The sequence below is a fragment of the Podarcis tiliguerta genome (assembly GCF_965153285.1).
Source record: "Podarcis tiliguerta genome assembly, chromosome: 17".
NCBI lineage: Eukaryota > Metazoa > Chordata > Lepidosauria > Squamata > Lacertidae > Podarcis > Podarcis tiliguerta.
Genome location: NC_139550.1, coordinates 17,593,166 through 17,606,513, shown reverse-complemented (window position 1 = coordinate 17,606,513; position 13,348 = coordinate 17,593,166). Strand labels below are relative to the sequence as shown.

The following is a 13,348-nucleotide window of genomic DNA, read 5'->3' as shown; positions in this document are numbered from 1 at the left end:
AAGTAAAGTGATCAGTAGTGTTTTGAAGATTTCTGTCACTTTGAGGGCTACACCATGGAAAGAGTTAAACCACAATCTGCTCTTTGTGTGGGAAGGCAGCACAGTTCAGAGCAACCACAGCCCATGATAAGACTTCCTTATCTCAATGCTATTTTTTTGTTTTTGTTAACTACTACAGTTTATTTCTTTCCTTCAGAAAAGAATTGACCATGCAAAACAGCTATTCCAGAACTCTGGACTTTAATAATGCATTTAGAAGGAAAGTGGCAAAGCAGGCCGATTTGCAAGAAATGAGTGAAGTGGTGGTATCTGGTAGTTTTAAAATTACTGTGCAAAATAGATTTAAGACAGCATAACACTGATGCCAAAGAAGGGCCCTATTCTGTCAGTGATATAGTCCAAGTACAGTATTGTGGATCTTACCAAGAAAATTGTGAAGCCTCGGACTTCAGCATTACTTTTAGGCATGCGCCAAATACTGCCATAAAGCACCATTTCTAAGCATGTTTAAGTAAACCCCATCAAATTCAATGGAACTTACTAATTCAGTCCAGATAATACACCTAAATTTTGCATATTTCAGCTATGTAAGGACCTGCTAAAATCAGAAGCATAATGGATACAAAGCTATGAGGAAACATATCTACTGCGATGAAAGTGGAAATAAGAACAGATGTTATTTAAACATGGAACATATTTTTTAAAATAAAATAAAAATTAAACCCTAATACCAAACCCTGCCATTTTGCTGTAGCATAGAATAACTCTATAATCTTCAATATACACCTGGGATATTTTTAAAAAATGCTTGAAAATAAACAACTCAAAGTTTATTCTAGCTGAGACCTGATATCACAGACATTCTCCTCAAAACTGTTTAAAGGGTCATTTATAAAAGATGATATTTTGCAGAGAGTACTGACAGACAAAACACTGAAAATAAAGATGCATGTTGCAATTGCATGTGGCAAGAATTAACATGAATAATCAGCAATCATAATAGCATTTTGCAACCAAGCTACAGTTAGAAAAAGCTTTTCAAATGTTCTAACGTGCATTGGCAATTTGTTCATTGTACGCATTGTATGACAATTTGTATGCATGGACAATTTGTACAAAAATTGTTTATTTAAATTGGTTTATATCTATTCTGCAACTGTAGTATAAAATGGTCAAGTTTCCTCTCCAGAATAGGAACATGGAAAAGTATTTTCACATAACACCTTCTGTCCTTCCCATCGATTCATTTTCTAGTAGATGTAGGAGACTATTCCCCACACACAGAGAGAGAAAAAGATGACTCCATAACAATATGTTTAAAGGTATGCAAGCTGCTTTAACTGACTTTCCTGTTCTAAACTGAATCAAAAGCAATGTAGGGGAGAAATCAATTATAGCGAAACCTTTAGGTTTGCTGGACTACTTCTGCAGCCAAACTATTAAAAAGTTTCTTAGAATCTGAGCGTTAAAAAGGATCTAACATCTATGCCACAGACCTCAGAAAAGAAAAGCTTTTATTAATTGTACAAAACTGAGGAGGGAAGTATTCGATTACTAATCCTCCATTCTGCATAACAAATATAGATCTCATAGGTACGAAATTCCAGCTGACATCTCACTTACTGTTCTGTCCTACTGAGTGTAGCTGAGTGTGATCCCAAGTTAGTGTGCTTCGGATCACAATCTTAAAATACAGTAACATTTCCACTTCAAAGAAAAAGAGGAAAAGTCAGGCGTACTGAATTCTTTTTACTCCAATGTCTCCTAAGATTTCTGTGCACAGATATTTTATAAAGCACTGTCAGGACTACAACCACAACAAACTTCAATCGCTGTGCAAGTGTGGGGAGAACGGCAGCTTTAGGGTTTAATTTTGCTAGATTTTTTTTCTCTCCCACAAATGTATATACAGCACAGCAATATGACATTCAGTATTCAGAAATTAGTGACATGCAAATTGACAGAGCAAATAGGACTTAGAAAAACGCTGGACGTACAAAACTTCATTTCAAAACTTGGAGGTACGTCTAAAAACCACTCAAGAAGTATTAAAATGATGTATTGCTAGGTTTGTCATGAAGCTGTTTGGAGCAGTGGGTTGTATACAAACTGAACCTGAACAAACTACTTATCTTGCATAAACCAAAAGTGATATTTAACCATGCATATGGCAAACAACTGATAGAACTCACTCGAGAGCATTTGTGAAAATATTGTATTAAAAAAAAACACACACAGGAAAGGAGGCAAATAGGCAGGAAATAACAACAGACCATAACATATACATAACAACTGGAGGTGCCTTTTAAAGTTTCAACTTTGAAGGTAAATTATGATACATATCTTGTATCAGCACAGAGTAGCAGATAATGAAATCAAGGCAGCGTTCATGTATTTGTAAGCAAATTCCACTTAAACTAGCCAAACTTATTTCTATGCAAATGTTCCCAATATGGAGGTGGAAGTATAAAATTTTGTACGCAGCAGAGTACCTAGTGAATGAAAAAAATATGGTAATGCTGTATGTCTAAATCTATTACAAGATACCTATATACTGGGATATTTACTTCTTCTTTTTTGACATGTTTCAAATATCTTGCAACACCTTTTCCCACCTGTTTTGCACCAATGAAGTTTATGTTCACTTGCCGAAAAGATCCCCAAGTTAATCACACTTTGATGCCAAACAAAATATAAACAATAAAAAACGTGTCAGCCAAAAAGCTACATGACTGTATCCAATCACTGAATAAGCCTTATCATTGTTTAAATCTTCATTCACAATGCTGTGAATGCCTCAGTCCTTTGGAACCACAATGGCTTCTAATTGTCAAATGAAATCTTAATTATTTAACTATATCGCAATGTATGCCACAGAAATATTAAACAACTCAGAGCCTTCGTTCTTTCCACACCTATTAGTCATATAATTGCAGATTAAACCATTCAAATTGCACCCTGCTTAGATTTTAACTAGAACTGTTTAGAACTGACCTAGAGATTCACATGTTACCTGAAATATACCCTGACCACTTAACGATAAATGTTACTAATGTTACACGCTATAGACCCTTAACATCTCACATGGCGCTATGCTGCAATTTATATTGGATCAGAATCTGCAATCCGTTTCTTTTATTTATTTATTCTGAAGCTTTTATCCTGCCAATCATCACAAAAGACTCACCATATGTTAAAACTATAAATACCTTCTTTGCATCAAAGCTATTTGCAGTTAAATCTTTTTGTAACATTCTTTGTCCAATGCTTTGTCCAAGTACTAGAATTTATATGCAGTACATAAAATAACTCTTTCTAACGTCCAAAAGAATACGCAAGCCTGCAGGCCAAAAGTGACAGCAAAAGTTTAATTTTGTTTTTGACCTTGGACGTCGACTTTATAAAGTTACAAAAACCGAAGTAAAGCAGGAAAAATGTACTGGATAGCCAAATGAGAACTTCTACTGCTCAGAGACCTTTTCTTTTCTTTTCTTTTCAAACGAACCTCACATTACTGGAAAGGCTATACAGTATATGATAAAATTCAGCATGGGATCATATTATGTTTCTACTGTCAATGCTTAATTAAAAATAATGGAACACTTTCGCCTTTTGTCACTCAGATACCTAAACAGAAGAGCTGAAACGATGGTAGCAGCAATAGTATTTTCTGGTCTAGATCAATACGATTCATACCTACATTTTCATTATATACATTTCTAATATATAACCACTGGGATTTATTTCCTCCAGAAACAATTTAACAATATTTAGCAACATCACCGGCATTTAAATAAAATAAAATGTTGCATTCCTTCTTCCGCCCCGCGTCCTTCCCGCACACACCTCGAAGAGTTAAGATTTACACAACTTAACAAAACACATGCAATACAGTTGAGGTTCTCCCCCCCAAAAAAATAAAGTCCGAGTGGCTCGAACAGTTTGCAACTCTTACAAACCCACCCGCTTGCCGAGCGCAAGTTTCGTGGTGTTTTTGTTTTCTTTTTGGATTGGTAAGAAAAGGCGACAAATATCTACCTGAGTGAGACAGATGGGAGAATACATCATGACTTCGCTCTGAGAATGCACTTCTGCGGAGAGAAAAAGTATCAAAAGCGCAACGGTCTCATCTGTTCATGTTACAGTCATCGGGCGAAATCGGAATCAGAAGGAGCGACCGCGGAGCGCCGCGAGTTCCCGACAAACCCCAGTCCTCCTTAAATAGCCAAAGAGATTCAAGTTCACTCCGAGCGCTGGATTTCCCGGGGTGAAATCCAATCTACACTTTTTAACCCTCTTGTTCTCGGAGACTCCGTCTTGGTGCTGCTGCTGCTGCAGTTGCTGCTGGTGGATTGGGGCTGCGGGGGGGGGGGGGACAGAAACCGGATGGTGGGGGGCGGCTGGATAGATGGAATGCAGCAGGAGTTAAGGAGGAGGAGGGGGTTGGCGAGACTTTTCCCTTCCCTCGCTCGCGCTGCCTTTTGCACCACCACCACTTACTAATACTACCACCCCCCACTTCTTTCTTTCCCGGATCTGCAATCGCTCTTGGAGAAGCTGTCGCGGCGCGGGGGTTGATACACAACGGTACTGTCAAACCCCGTTGCCAAAGTTCAAGGTTGCTGCGGCGGCGGCGGCGGAGCGGAGCAGGAAAGAAATCCTGGCGCGCGCGGTGATGGCAAGGCGAAAGTTTGCAAAGGAAGAGAGAGCCCTGTGCGCTCGAGCGCCAGCCCGGGAGTATGCGCGCGCGCGTCCCCCCAAGGCTGCAAAACACTTCGCAGCAGCAGCAGCAGCGCGCAACCGCCGGGCTTCTCTCGCAGCAGCAGCAGCAGCCTGTGCCTCTCTCTCTCTCTTTCTCCCCTCCCTCCCCTCCACCCCCTTTCTCTGTGGATAATGTTCAGAGCCTGCTTTCCAAACGCCCACTGTAATAAAAATGATCTCTTGAAAATTCAAAACGATCAATCTCTTTCTTTCTCCCCCCCCCCCTTCTTCTTCTTCTTCCCGTCCTCCTCCTCCTCCCTCCTTCCCCTTCCCCCTCCCTCCTTTATGATCTCCTTTCTGCAAGACCTGGACGTTCAAGAAGGGGAGGGAAGGGGGTGTCCATGTGCGTGTTTTGGGGGGGGGGTTTGCATTGCACCGAGTGCACTTCTTCGGGTCCGTCCCGTCCCCCCCAGGCTCAAGCTCTGCTCCCCCCCCCCCATCAGACTTCAGGATTTCGGTTTATTATTTCATTACACCATCGACGCTCGCCCTCCTCCTCCCCCAGCTGCTGCCGCTGCAAACACATTCCTTTCTGAGCCCCCTCCCCTCGCCGTGCCTTTTTCCTCTTTATTAATCATCATCTCGCACTGTACGAGAGCTCGGCTGCTGCCCATTTCGCAAACATGCTTTTGCACTTTCTCCTGCTCTCGCCCTCCCCTTTCCCCCCCCCACCCCATGGTTAACCGTTAGGGGGAACTCTGTGCTGGGGGAAAGGAGAGAGGAGGGGGGTGCGTCTGGGTTTGGGAGAGGAGGACGCACACTGGGGAGAGGTGGGGGGGGGGGGTTGGACGGCGGCGGGGAAGAGAGAGATTATTTGCAAAGCGCAAGTTCCCCGAGAGCGCCAAAAGAAGGGAACAGCCCAACTTCGCTCCTGAAAAGCTCCCGCTGGAAAATTCCCGCACAGAAAAAAAGTGGGGAGGAGGAGGAGGAGGAGGGAACAAAAAAAAAAGGGAAAGTGCAAGGGAAAGCAAACCCCCCCCCCCTTAAACAAAATAGTCCGCCGCTCTGTGGACATTCGATCTAGCAGTTGCGGGGGAGGCGTGCGGGGGGCTACAAAGCCGGAAACTTTGCCAGCTCGCCACTAATTAGCCAAACAAGAATGGAGAGGGGTGGGGGGGGAGGAAATGTGCGCCGGGGGGGTCTTTCTTTGCAGAGGCATTCCCAGCACGGGCAGCGTCTGCAAACCTCGCTACCCTGTCGCCTTGCATGTGGAGCCAAGGTCACTGCATTGTGTAGCTAGTGCTGGGGGGGGGGCAAAGTGGGGAGGGGGTCTCTCTCGCTCTCTCCCCGTTGCAATATGGGGCTGGGCGTGCTCTTGCAGAGACCCTGTGACGGAACGGAGTTGGGAGGGAGTGAGGAGAGGAGACGCCCTCCTCCCGGGGAGCCCCTTCCACGTGGCCCCTATCCCCCGCCCGGCGGCAGAGGAGCCGCCGCGCTCACACGCGTGTGCGCTGCTCGGATAGGCTGCTTTCCCGTCCCTCTCCGGCGGGCTTCCCCCCCCCCCTCAGCTCAGCTCAGGGAGGGAATGGGTGGCGGGTTCCTCCTGAGGGGGGAGGAAAGGAAAAAAGCCCGCGGTAGCAACACACTAGTCTGCTTTCAATCTCGCCAGCCAGCTCGTGCCAGGGAACTGAAAAGAGTTCGCGCGCGCGCGGGTTGCAGCCTTTTTTCGCTTCAAGGAATGCAAGCGAATTAAAACAACGCAGGCCGACCAGGTTCTCACACGGTGCGAAGATCCGGGAATATACTTTTGGGAACGTCTCCCGTCTCCCTTTTCATTCTGTATCCCTATATATATAAAAACTCCTGAGGACAGCTGCCCCATGCATGGTGTAGTCTAGTCCATGAAAGCTTGTGTGCCATAAGATTATTTTTTGCATTTAAGGTGCTGCAAGGCTCTTCGCTGTTTTCCTGCAACAGACTCGAAGGAACCCCCCTCGCGGGTTGACAACATAAAGGTTGCAAAAGGACAGCCTTCTTAGGTTGCCAACTGGGGAATTTATTTGCCAACTTATTGCACCAGAACATTGCAGCTGTATAAGGGGCACTCCTTTACTTAAACGCCCAACGCTCACCCTGCCCTGCCTCAAATTCTGCAGACTTTGACCTGATGAACCAAAACAGGCAAAAGCGAGACTCTTCCACCAGGCCAGCGCCTGCCTGCCTCCTGCCTCAGGTAAACTTTCCTCCTTGGCCTCTCCCTCCAGCCCCTTCCCCCGCTGTGTAAACTGTCCTGAAGGGACCAGTGACTTTTCCTTTTTCCCTTTTCTTTTTTTCTTTTTGCAAAGTGGGATTTATTCACATCAGGCATTTCACAAGGACACATCAAGAGAAGCAGGCAGGTTCAAGTCAACCATGAAATGGTCACTTTTTAACCCCGTCCTGTCCTCATTAGGGAAATACTCAAACACAACCCATTCTCAAAGGGGTCTCTTAATGAGGGGAGCTTGCCAAGTCGAGCAGCTGCAATTGCCATAAATTTACAAGCCAGAGGGAGGGGGAGGAAACGAGAGAGGGGTTGGTACAAAGCAGGTAATGTCAAAGCAAATGGCTATGGCCAACAGATTAACCCTTCAAAGGCAGCCCACCTCAACTGTAGGTGCACTTCCCATCGGTGTAAACCCATAGAAATAACACTTTTTTCTCTCTTATTAAGGAGTGCTGTAAAGTGACCACTTTAGAGTACTTCACTTTAGAGTGCTTTGCACTAATATAAGAAGTGATAAAGTTATTTCGGGGTGAATCACACACAATTTTTTTAAAATATCCGAAAATGCTCTAAGGCCTACAGGGTGATGAGGGGGTGACAATTCTGGTTTAAAGACCTGAAGTTTCCTTTGTGAATAAACATTCAGCGTGTCCTCCATTAAACTGCCATAAAAGACAAATTCACCAACATACTTGAACGTACCTTTTTTCAGCTGTTGGGATTCTTGAACAACAAGAGTCTTTCTAAAACACACACACAAAAACCACTGAACTATAGACATGGCAATTCTGTGAATGACCCAGATTGTGTATACACACACACACACACAAAGCAGCCAAAATCTTTATATATCTGTTTAATAGCACTGGAGATAAAATAGTGACCTGCAGCACCCCATAACATAGCTACCAGGGGACTTAAAAGCATTCTCCCAATGCTACTCTCTGGAAACTGACCCAAAGTAGGATCAGAAGGAACTACTCTGTATTACAGTGCTCCCTATTTCCATTCTCCAGAGCTGGTTGGGGAGGGTACCACGGTCAATGGTATGGAAAGCTGAAGAGAGATCAAGAAGCAGAAGATTGGTTACACTCCCCCGACCCTCTCTGTAACGGTCATCCATTAGGGCAACCAAGGTTGAATGAGTCCCATGGTCAGGCCTGAACCCAAACTAAGACCAATGGGTTTCATTGGAACTGATGTTCCATAAGAGCACAAGAAACCCTCCTGGTCCGGCCCAGTGACCCATCTAATCCATCACCCTGTTCTTATAGTAGCCAACCAGATGCCCATTGGGAACCCAAGTAAACACGTATGATCATTCTGCACTTGTGTGATCTCAGAAGTCTCAGGTTGTAGCATTCCTTTCAAGCTATGAACTTTTCGGTGGCCTTGAACAAGCTACTGTCCAGGAGAGATAATACTGGTGACTTAGCTCCTTACAGGGTTGTTGGAAAGACTGTTGTAATGAGAATAACTTTTGGGTAGTCTGAAGTGCTCTTTGCTCACACATTACTCACATTTAGGAGTCTCAGTGCGATCTAGGGGAAGTAGGGCTGTGCAGATGTCCTCACCCTCAAGGCTGAACAGGCCCCACATCTGACACATGTGTTAAGACACAGAGGGTCTAAGCGAAGGTCTTCATAATACCTCTGTGCAGTCAGGGTTCCAGCTCCAGGGAAGCTCTATGTATGTAGGCATAGCCTTCACCTGTACAGATGTCCACACCTAACATGTGAATGTCAGGGTCAAAGGAATGCAAGGACTGCAAGGGCCAGCAGCACAGCCCCATAATTTTTTGATCACCTAACGGGGGCTTGGGCAGAGTACTTCCATTTACATGGTTCCATTGTTTCATAATTACCACCTCACATGCACCATGTGCACCGAATTCTGTTTTTCCATGTAACTGAACTTTCGCAGCAAGTCCATCAGTTTTGTGTAATAACAATGAATACATTTTAAATGTCTTCTTTCATCTCTGAAAGCGGGTGGTGGATCAAGGTAGTTTTCAATCTTAGAATTACGTTCTCAGTGTGAACATCATGGTACAGTGGATGCTCGGGTTGCACACATGATCCATGTAGGAAGCACATTCACAACCTGCAGTGCCTCGTCTGCACGGGTCGCGATTTGGTCTTCTGGGCATGCGCAAAGCTCAATTTAACGCATCTGCACAAGCACTGAAACCCGGAAGTAACCTGTTCTGGTACTTCCAGGTTCAGCACATTGCACAATCCAAAAACACGCAACCTGACAGTACATGGAATCATAGAGTTGGAAGGGACCATGAGAGTTATCTTGTCCAACCCCCTGCAATGCAGGAATCTCAGCTAAAGCATCCATGACAGATGACCATCCAACCTCTGCTCAAAAACCTCTAAGGGAGGAGAATCCACCTCCTCTTGTGGGAGTCAGTTCCACTGTTGAACAGCTCTTAATTGTCAGAAAGTTCTTCTGTATGTTTAACCGGAATCTCCTTTCTTGTAACGTGAAGCCATTGGTTCAAGTCCTACCCTCTAGAGCAGAAGAAAACAAGCTTGTTCCCTCTTCCATGCGACAGCCATTGAAATATTTGAAGATGGTGATCATACCTATCCAAACTGTCCAAAACTATTGTGAATCAGTACAAAACTGATTTTGAAGGGAGATCTCAAACCGCTAACAAACAGAAAACACCGCAACATAGAAACAAAATTGAAAGTTTCACTTCATTTTGACATTAAATATCCAGACTTGCACTGGATCAGTCCCATCTACAATTGTATATCACACTGCATTGGCTAGTTTGATCCCATTCCAAGGCCTGGAGCACCCATACTGTTGTTATTGTAGCACTGGTCACTCTGTGACAACTTCACCAAGTTTGCTTGCACAGTTTAGAAGCACTTGAGGTGTTGTACTCAACTATCATAGCCCAGCTACTCATCCCTGCTGGACACTTGGTGCACAGCATTGTAACATGAAGGCTGTATAGGTTAAGTCATTCAAACTATTATAACCTAGGGATAGGCCATTTCCACAGGTATCACAGTGGTGACAGTAACATGTGTTCTGGTCCGTAATCGCCAAAGATGCTACATACACAAGAACCAAATGCCACCAGTGGCAAGAACAGCATCCATAGCATGTTTTCGTTCACATCAAGAGAAGTAAATTAAATAAGCTAATTGCTATGGTGCACAGCTGATAGGTGCACAGCTGCTGGCTTTATCACAATACAAAAAAGGGAGGAGAGTCACCTATGGAAGCGATCCATATATATATATATATATATATATATATATATATATATCTAGAGCACACACACACACATACATATACATACACACACATACACATACATATTCATAGTGAAAGTAAGCTGTGAAAACACAGATAACCAATCTTCATTTCCCATAAGAGGAAATAAAGTAAGAGATGAGCTCAGTGACGTCTGGTGCGGGGATGGGGAGCCTCCTGAAAACTACAGTATGACTGTATGTCTGTCCTCAGGTGCCCGACAGATACAGATTCACTCACTGACACACCAACAAACCAGCAATACGAGCTTAACATACAGCAGTGCGACTGCAGGCTTTTCCAGGAACCAGACTGAAAGCAAAGAGCAACCAAGCCCATTCCATAAAGACATCCTTCAGAAGGGAGGGGAAATTCTGTTGTGATTCATCAAAATGAATGCCCATCTTTAATAATCTAAGCATAATAACCCCATGCTAGCAACATTCACCAGCTCTAGAAAGTTTCTCCCGAGGATACAAAGTACAGTAATTACTTAAGAATATACAGAAGCATAAACAGGTAACACACACATGCCAACCCCAAACATGCTCCTGGAGGATATTTTATGGTAGAGTGTCATTTGCTGAATTAACGCAATAGGCTTTGTGAGAGATAGCTCCTCTGCAGAAGGCAAAACATAGCAAATTGCACTTAAGTATGCATAATTCAACACAGGAAGGCAAGACAAATATGAGGAATACACTGCCAGAAAATGTAGAACAAGTTCTCCTTTAATTCTACACAAATGTACCATATGACTTAAAGAAACCAATTGTGTAGCTCTCAGTACATTTCCTTTTCTTATGCACATCCGTTTCGGAATATTTATCTTTTGATGGTGCTCAAAACACATGAAAACCCTGCAACTGTTTCCCTCATGTCCACAATTCTATAATGGTTTCTGATAACAAGTTTTAATTTTGACTGCTGTGGAGGGATATAAGCAGTCAGTTAGCTGGTCCGTTTGAGAATGAAACATATAGCATTGTCTTAAATAGTACTTGAAAGTATGTCCTCAGAGCCCAAGATAGCACAGAATACTGCGAGAGAGAGAACCCAATTAAGAGTCTTGTATTGCCTGCACTACAGTGGAACACCTCCAGACTTCCTGCAATGGGAAAGATTAGACATTTGTGAATAAGAAAAGGAAACAAAAGTTAAAATAGGCCACAGAGAGCTTTCCATAGTACAAAAAGTACCTTTTTAATATAGCCACATACCTTATTTGTCTCTAATTATATGTCTAGATAGCAGAGAATACTGGGCTACTTAGACTTGCTCTTCACCCCTGCTCCCAACATCCCAGACATATGTATATATTTATATTTGTCTTGGGGGACAACATTAAGTTAAGAAATTACAATGTTAATTATGCTACTGCCGGTATAAACATGCACAGTTATTAAAGACGTCGCATACCAATCTGTCTGCCTAGATTTCAAGCATACGTACAGTTGAAACTCACCGAGCAAGCAGCACTGATTTCAGTGCAACATACGAGGTTAGCCAGCTCAACTGTATGCTTAATCAAAAACTAGAAACTCTGAAAGGTCGGGTTAGCTTTCTCCACCCCACACCCCAGCTACTATTAAACGGCGATTCAGTGTTTCGTTCTATTGGGCTCAGAAACAAATGCTCTTATTCTTTCTGCCTTAACGCACGATGCTGCAAAACTTTGCACACACATTCCAAAGTGCTTTGGCAATTATATTTCTAAGAGGGCAGAGAAAGGGACAGCCCTATGTCTGGATCACTGATAACATAGGAGTCTGTCCATTGTGCGGCAAAGCTCTACTTTATAACAGCACTGTAAAACCCAGGTGCAATATGAATACGTACATTATCTCAGCAAGTTCTATTACTTAAAGATGTGTTTCCTCCCCTCCATACATTAAAACATATATTGCATTTTAGTTTGTTCCTATTTACATACTACTGTTATTATCCCAATATACCATTAGGATGAGACTACCATTCACTCATGATACTTAAAAAAAAAATAAAAATCTGTATCTTCTTCAAAACTCTTTATTTGTGTTCTAAAGCTATTCCTGTGTGAGGAATCAGTCTTCCAACTAAACTTAAGTGCATTTAAAAACATTTACAAGCATTGTAGTTTCACACCGTGAAGATTCATAATACAGCAATACTGTACATTTTAAATCAGTAACACAGTCAGTGTTCCTTGGAACAATAAAATAAAAAGCAAGTTAAATACTGTGCTAGAAATCTTTGCCGAACTGTTTCTCTGGGTATGGGTGTGTTTTCACATGTGCAAGCACACATGTGCTCACCTGTTCAGCAAAAAGGATTTTAATTTTAACCTTAATTAGAAAATGACTGCAAATGGGGGGGGGGGGATAAATGGAATTGCCACGATTTCTAAACGCAAATCAGATTTTTATGCATTTACATTTCAGCGCTACTCTTTTTATTTTATTTAAAAAATGCCGCTGAGCAAAACTGCACTCTGGCTACCAAGCTGTGAATTAATGTCCTCGCTTAGTAAAAGTTTTCCTAGTCAAAGAAATGTGTGCACATAATTCATGCATACTTCTGAGTACGCAGCTATTTAAATGTCTGTGGTGTGCGCACACATATCTCCCTCACAGCCTGTGTGCTTGACCTCTGTCCACATATGGTTTGATGGTGTCTCTTAATAACCGAGCTTCCTCTATTTCGCAGACCAGAAAATGCAAACATCAGACCTCAAATATAAAACTGAAAACCACAACGTCTTACGTTACACAACTTAAAAAGTTTCTGCCCTGGCTGCAAAAAAAGGTCAGGTTCAGTCAACTCTCACTTTCACCAAGTAGAACAAAGGAAACCCTAATGTATTGATCCGAAACTACCTAAAGAACCAGCTATAACATTTTTCTAAAACTGCTGCATTTTTTTAAAAAAAGTTTTTAATTGTAGTTGCTTCTTTTTTTTCATTCCTGGGCTTCCTAGTTAAAAGTTGCTCAGGATCACTTCAAAGAATTGCTCGCGTTAATCTTGTGTATTTTGGCGCCTTTTCCTCTGCAAGCTACTGCACTGCACTGCAAGCGGGGCGGGGCGGGGGGGAGATCCGAGAGATCTTGTCTGTCCCGTCTC

At 43.0% G+C, this 13,348-nt stretch overlaps 1 protein-coding gene across 23 annotated transcripts in view; it reads right to left on the bottom strand.

Moving 5' to 3' along the window:
- Positions 1-13,348, bottom strand: part of NFIB (nuclear factor I B) — a 300,457-nt gene that overhangs the window by 189,278 nt on the left and 97,831 nt on the right. For 7 of the 23 annotated variants that reach the window (XR_014506295.1, XM_083420050.1, XM_083420039.1 and 4 more), the window contains exon 1: positions 4,039-4,984. The exons of the other annotated variants lie outside the window; for them this stretch is intronic. Coding sequence is in view for 6 of the 7 variants with exons in the window: in XM_083420050.1 (XP_083276176.1) it covers positions 4,039-4,068 (30 nt within the window). In the remaining variant the exon portion in view is untranslated. Of the gene's footprint in view, positions 1-4,038; positions 4,985-13,348 lie in introns of those variants that run through there. 23 annotated transcript variants of the gene reach the window in all.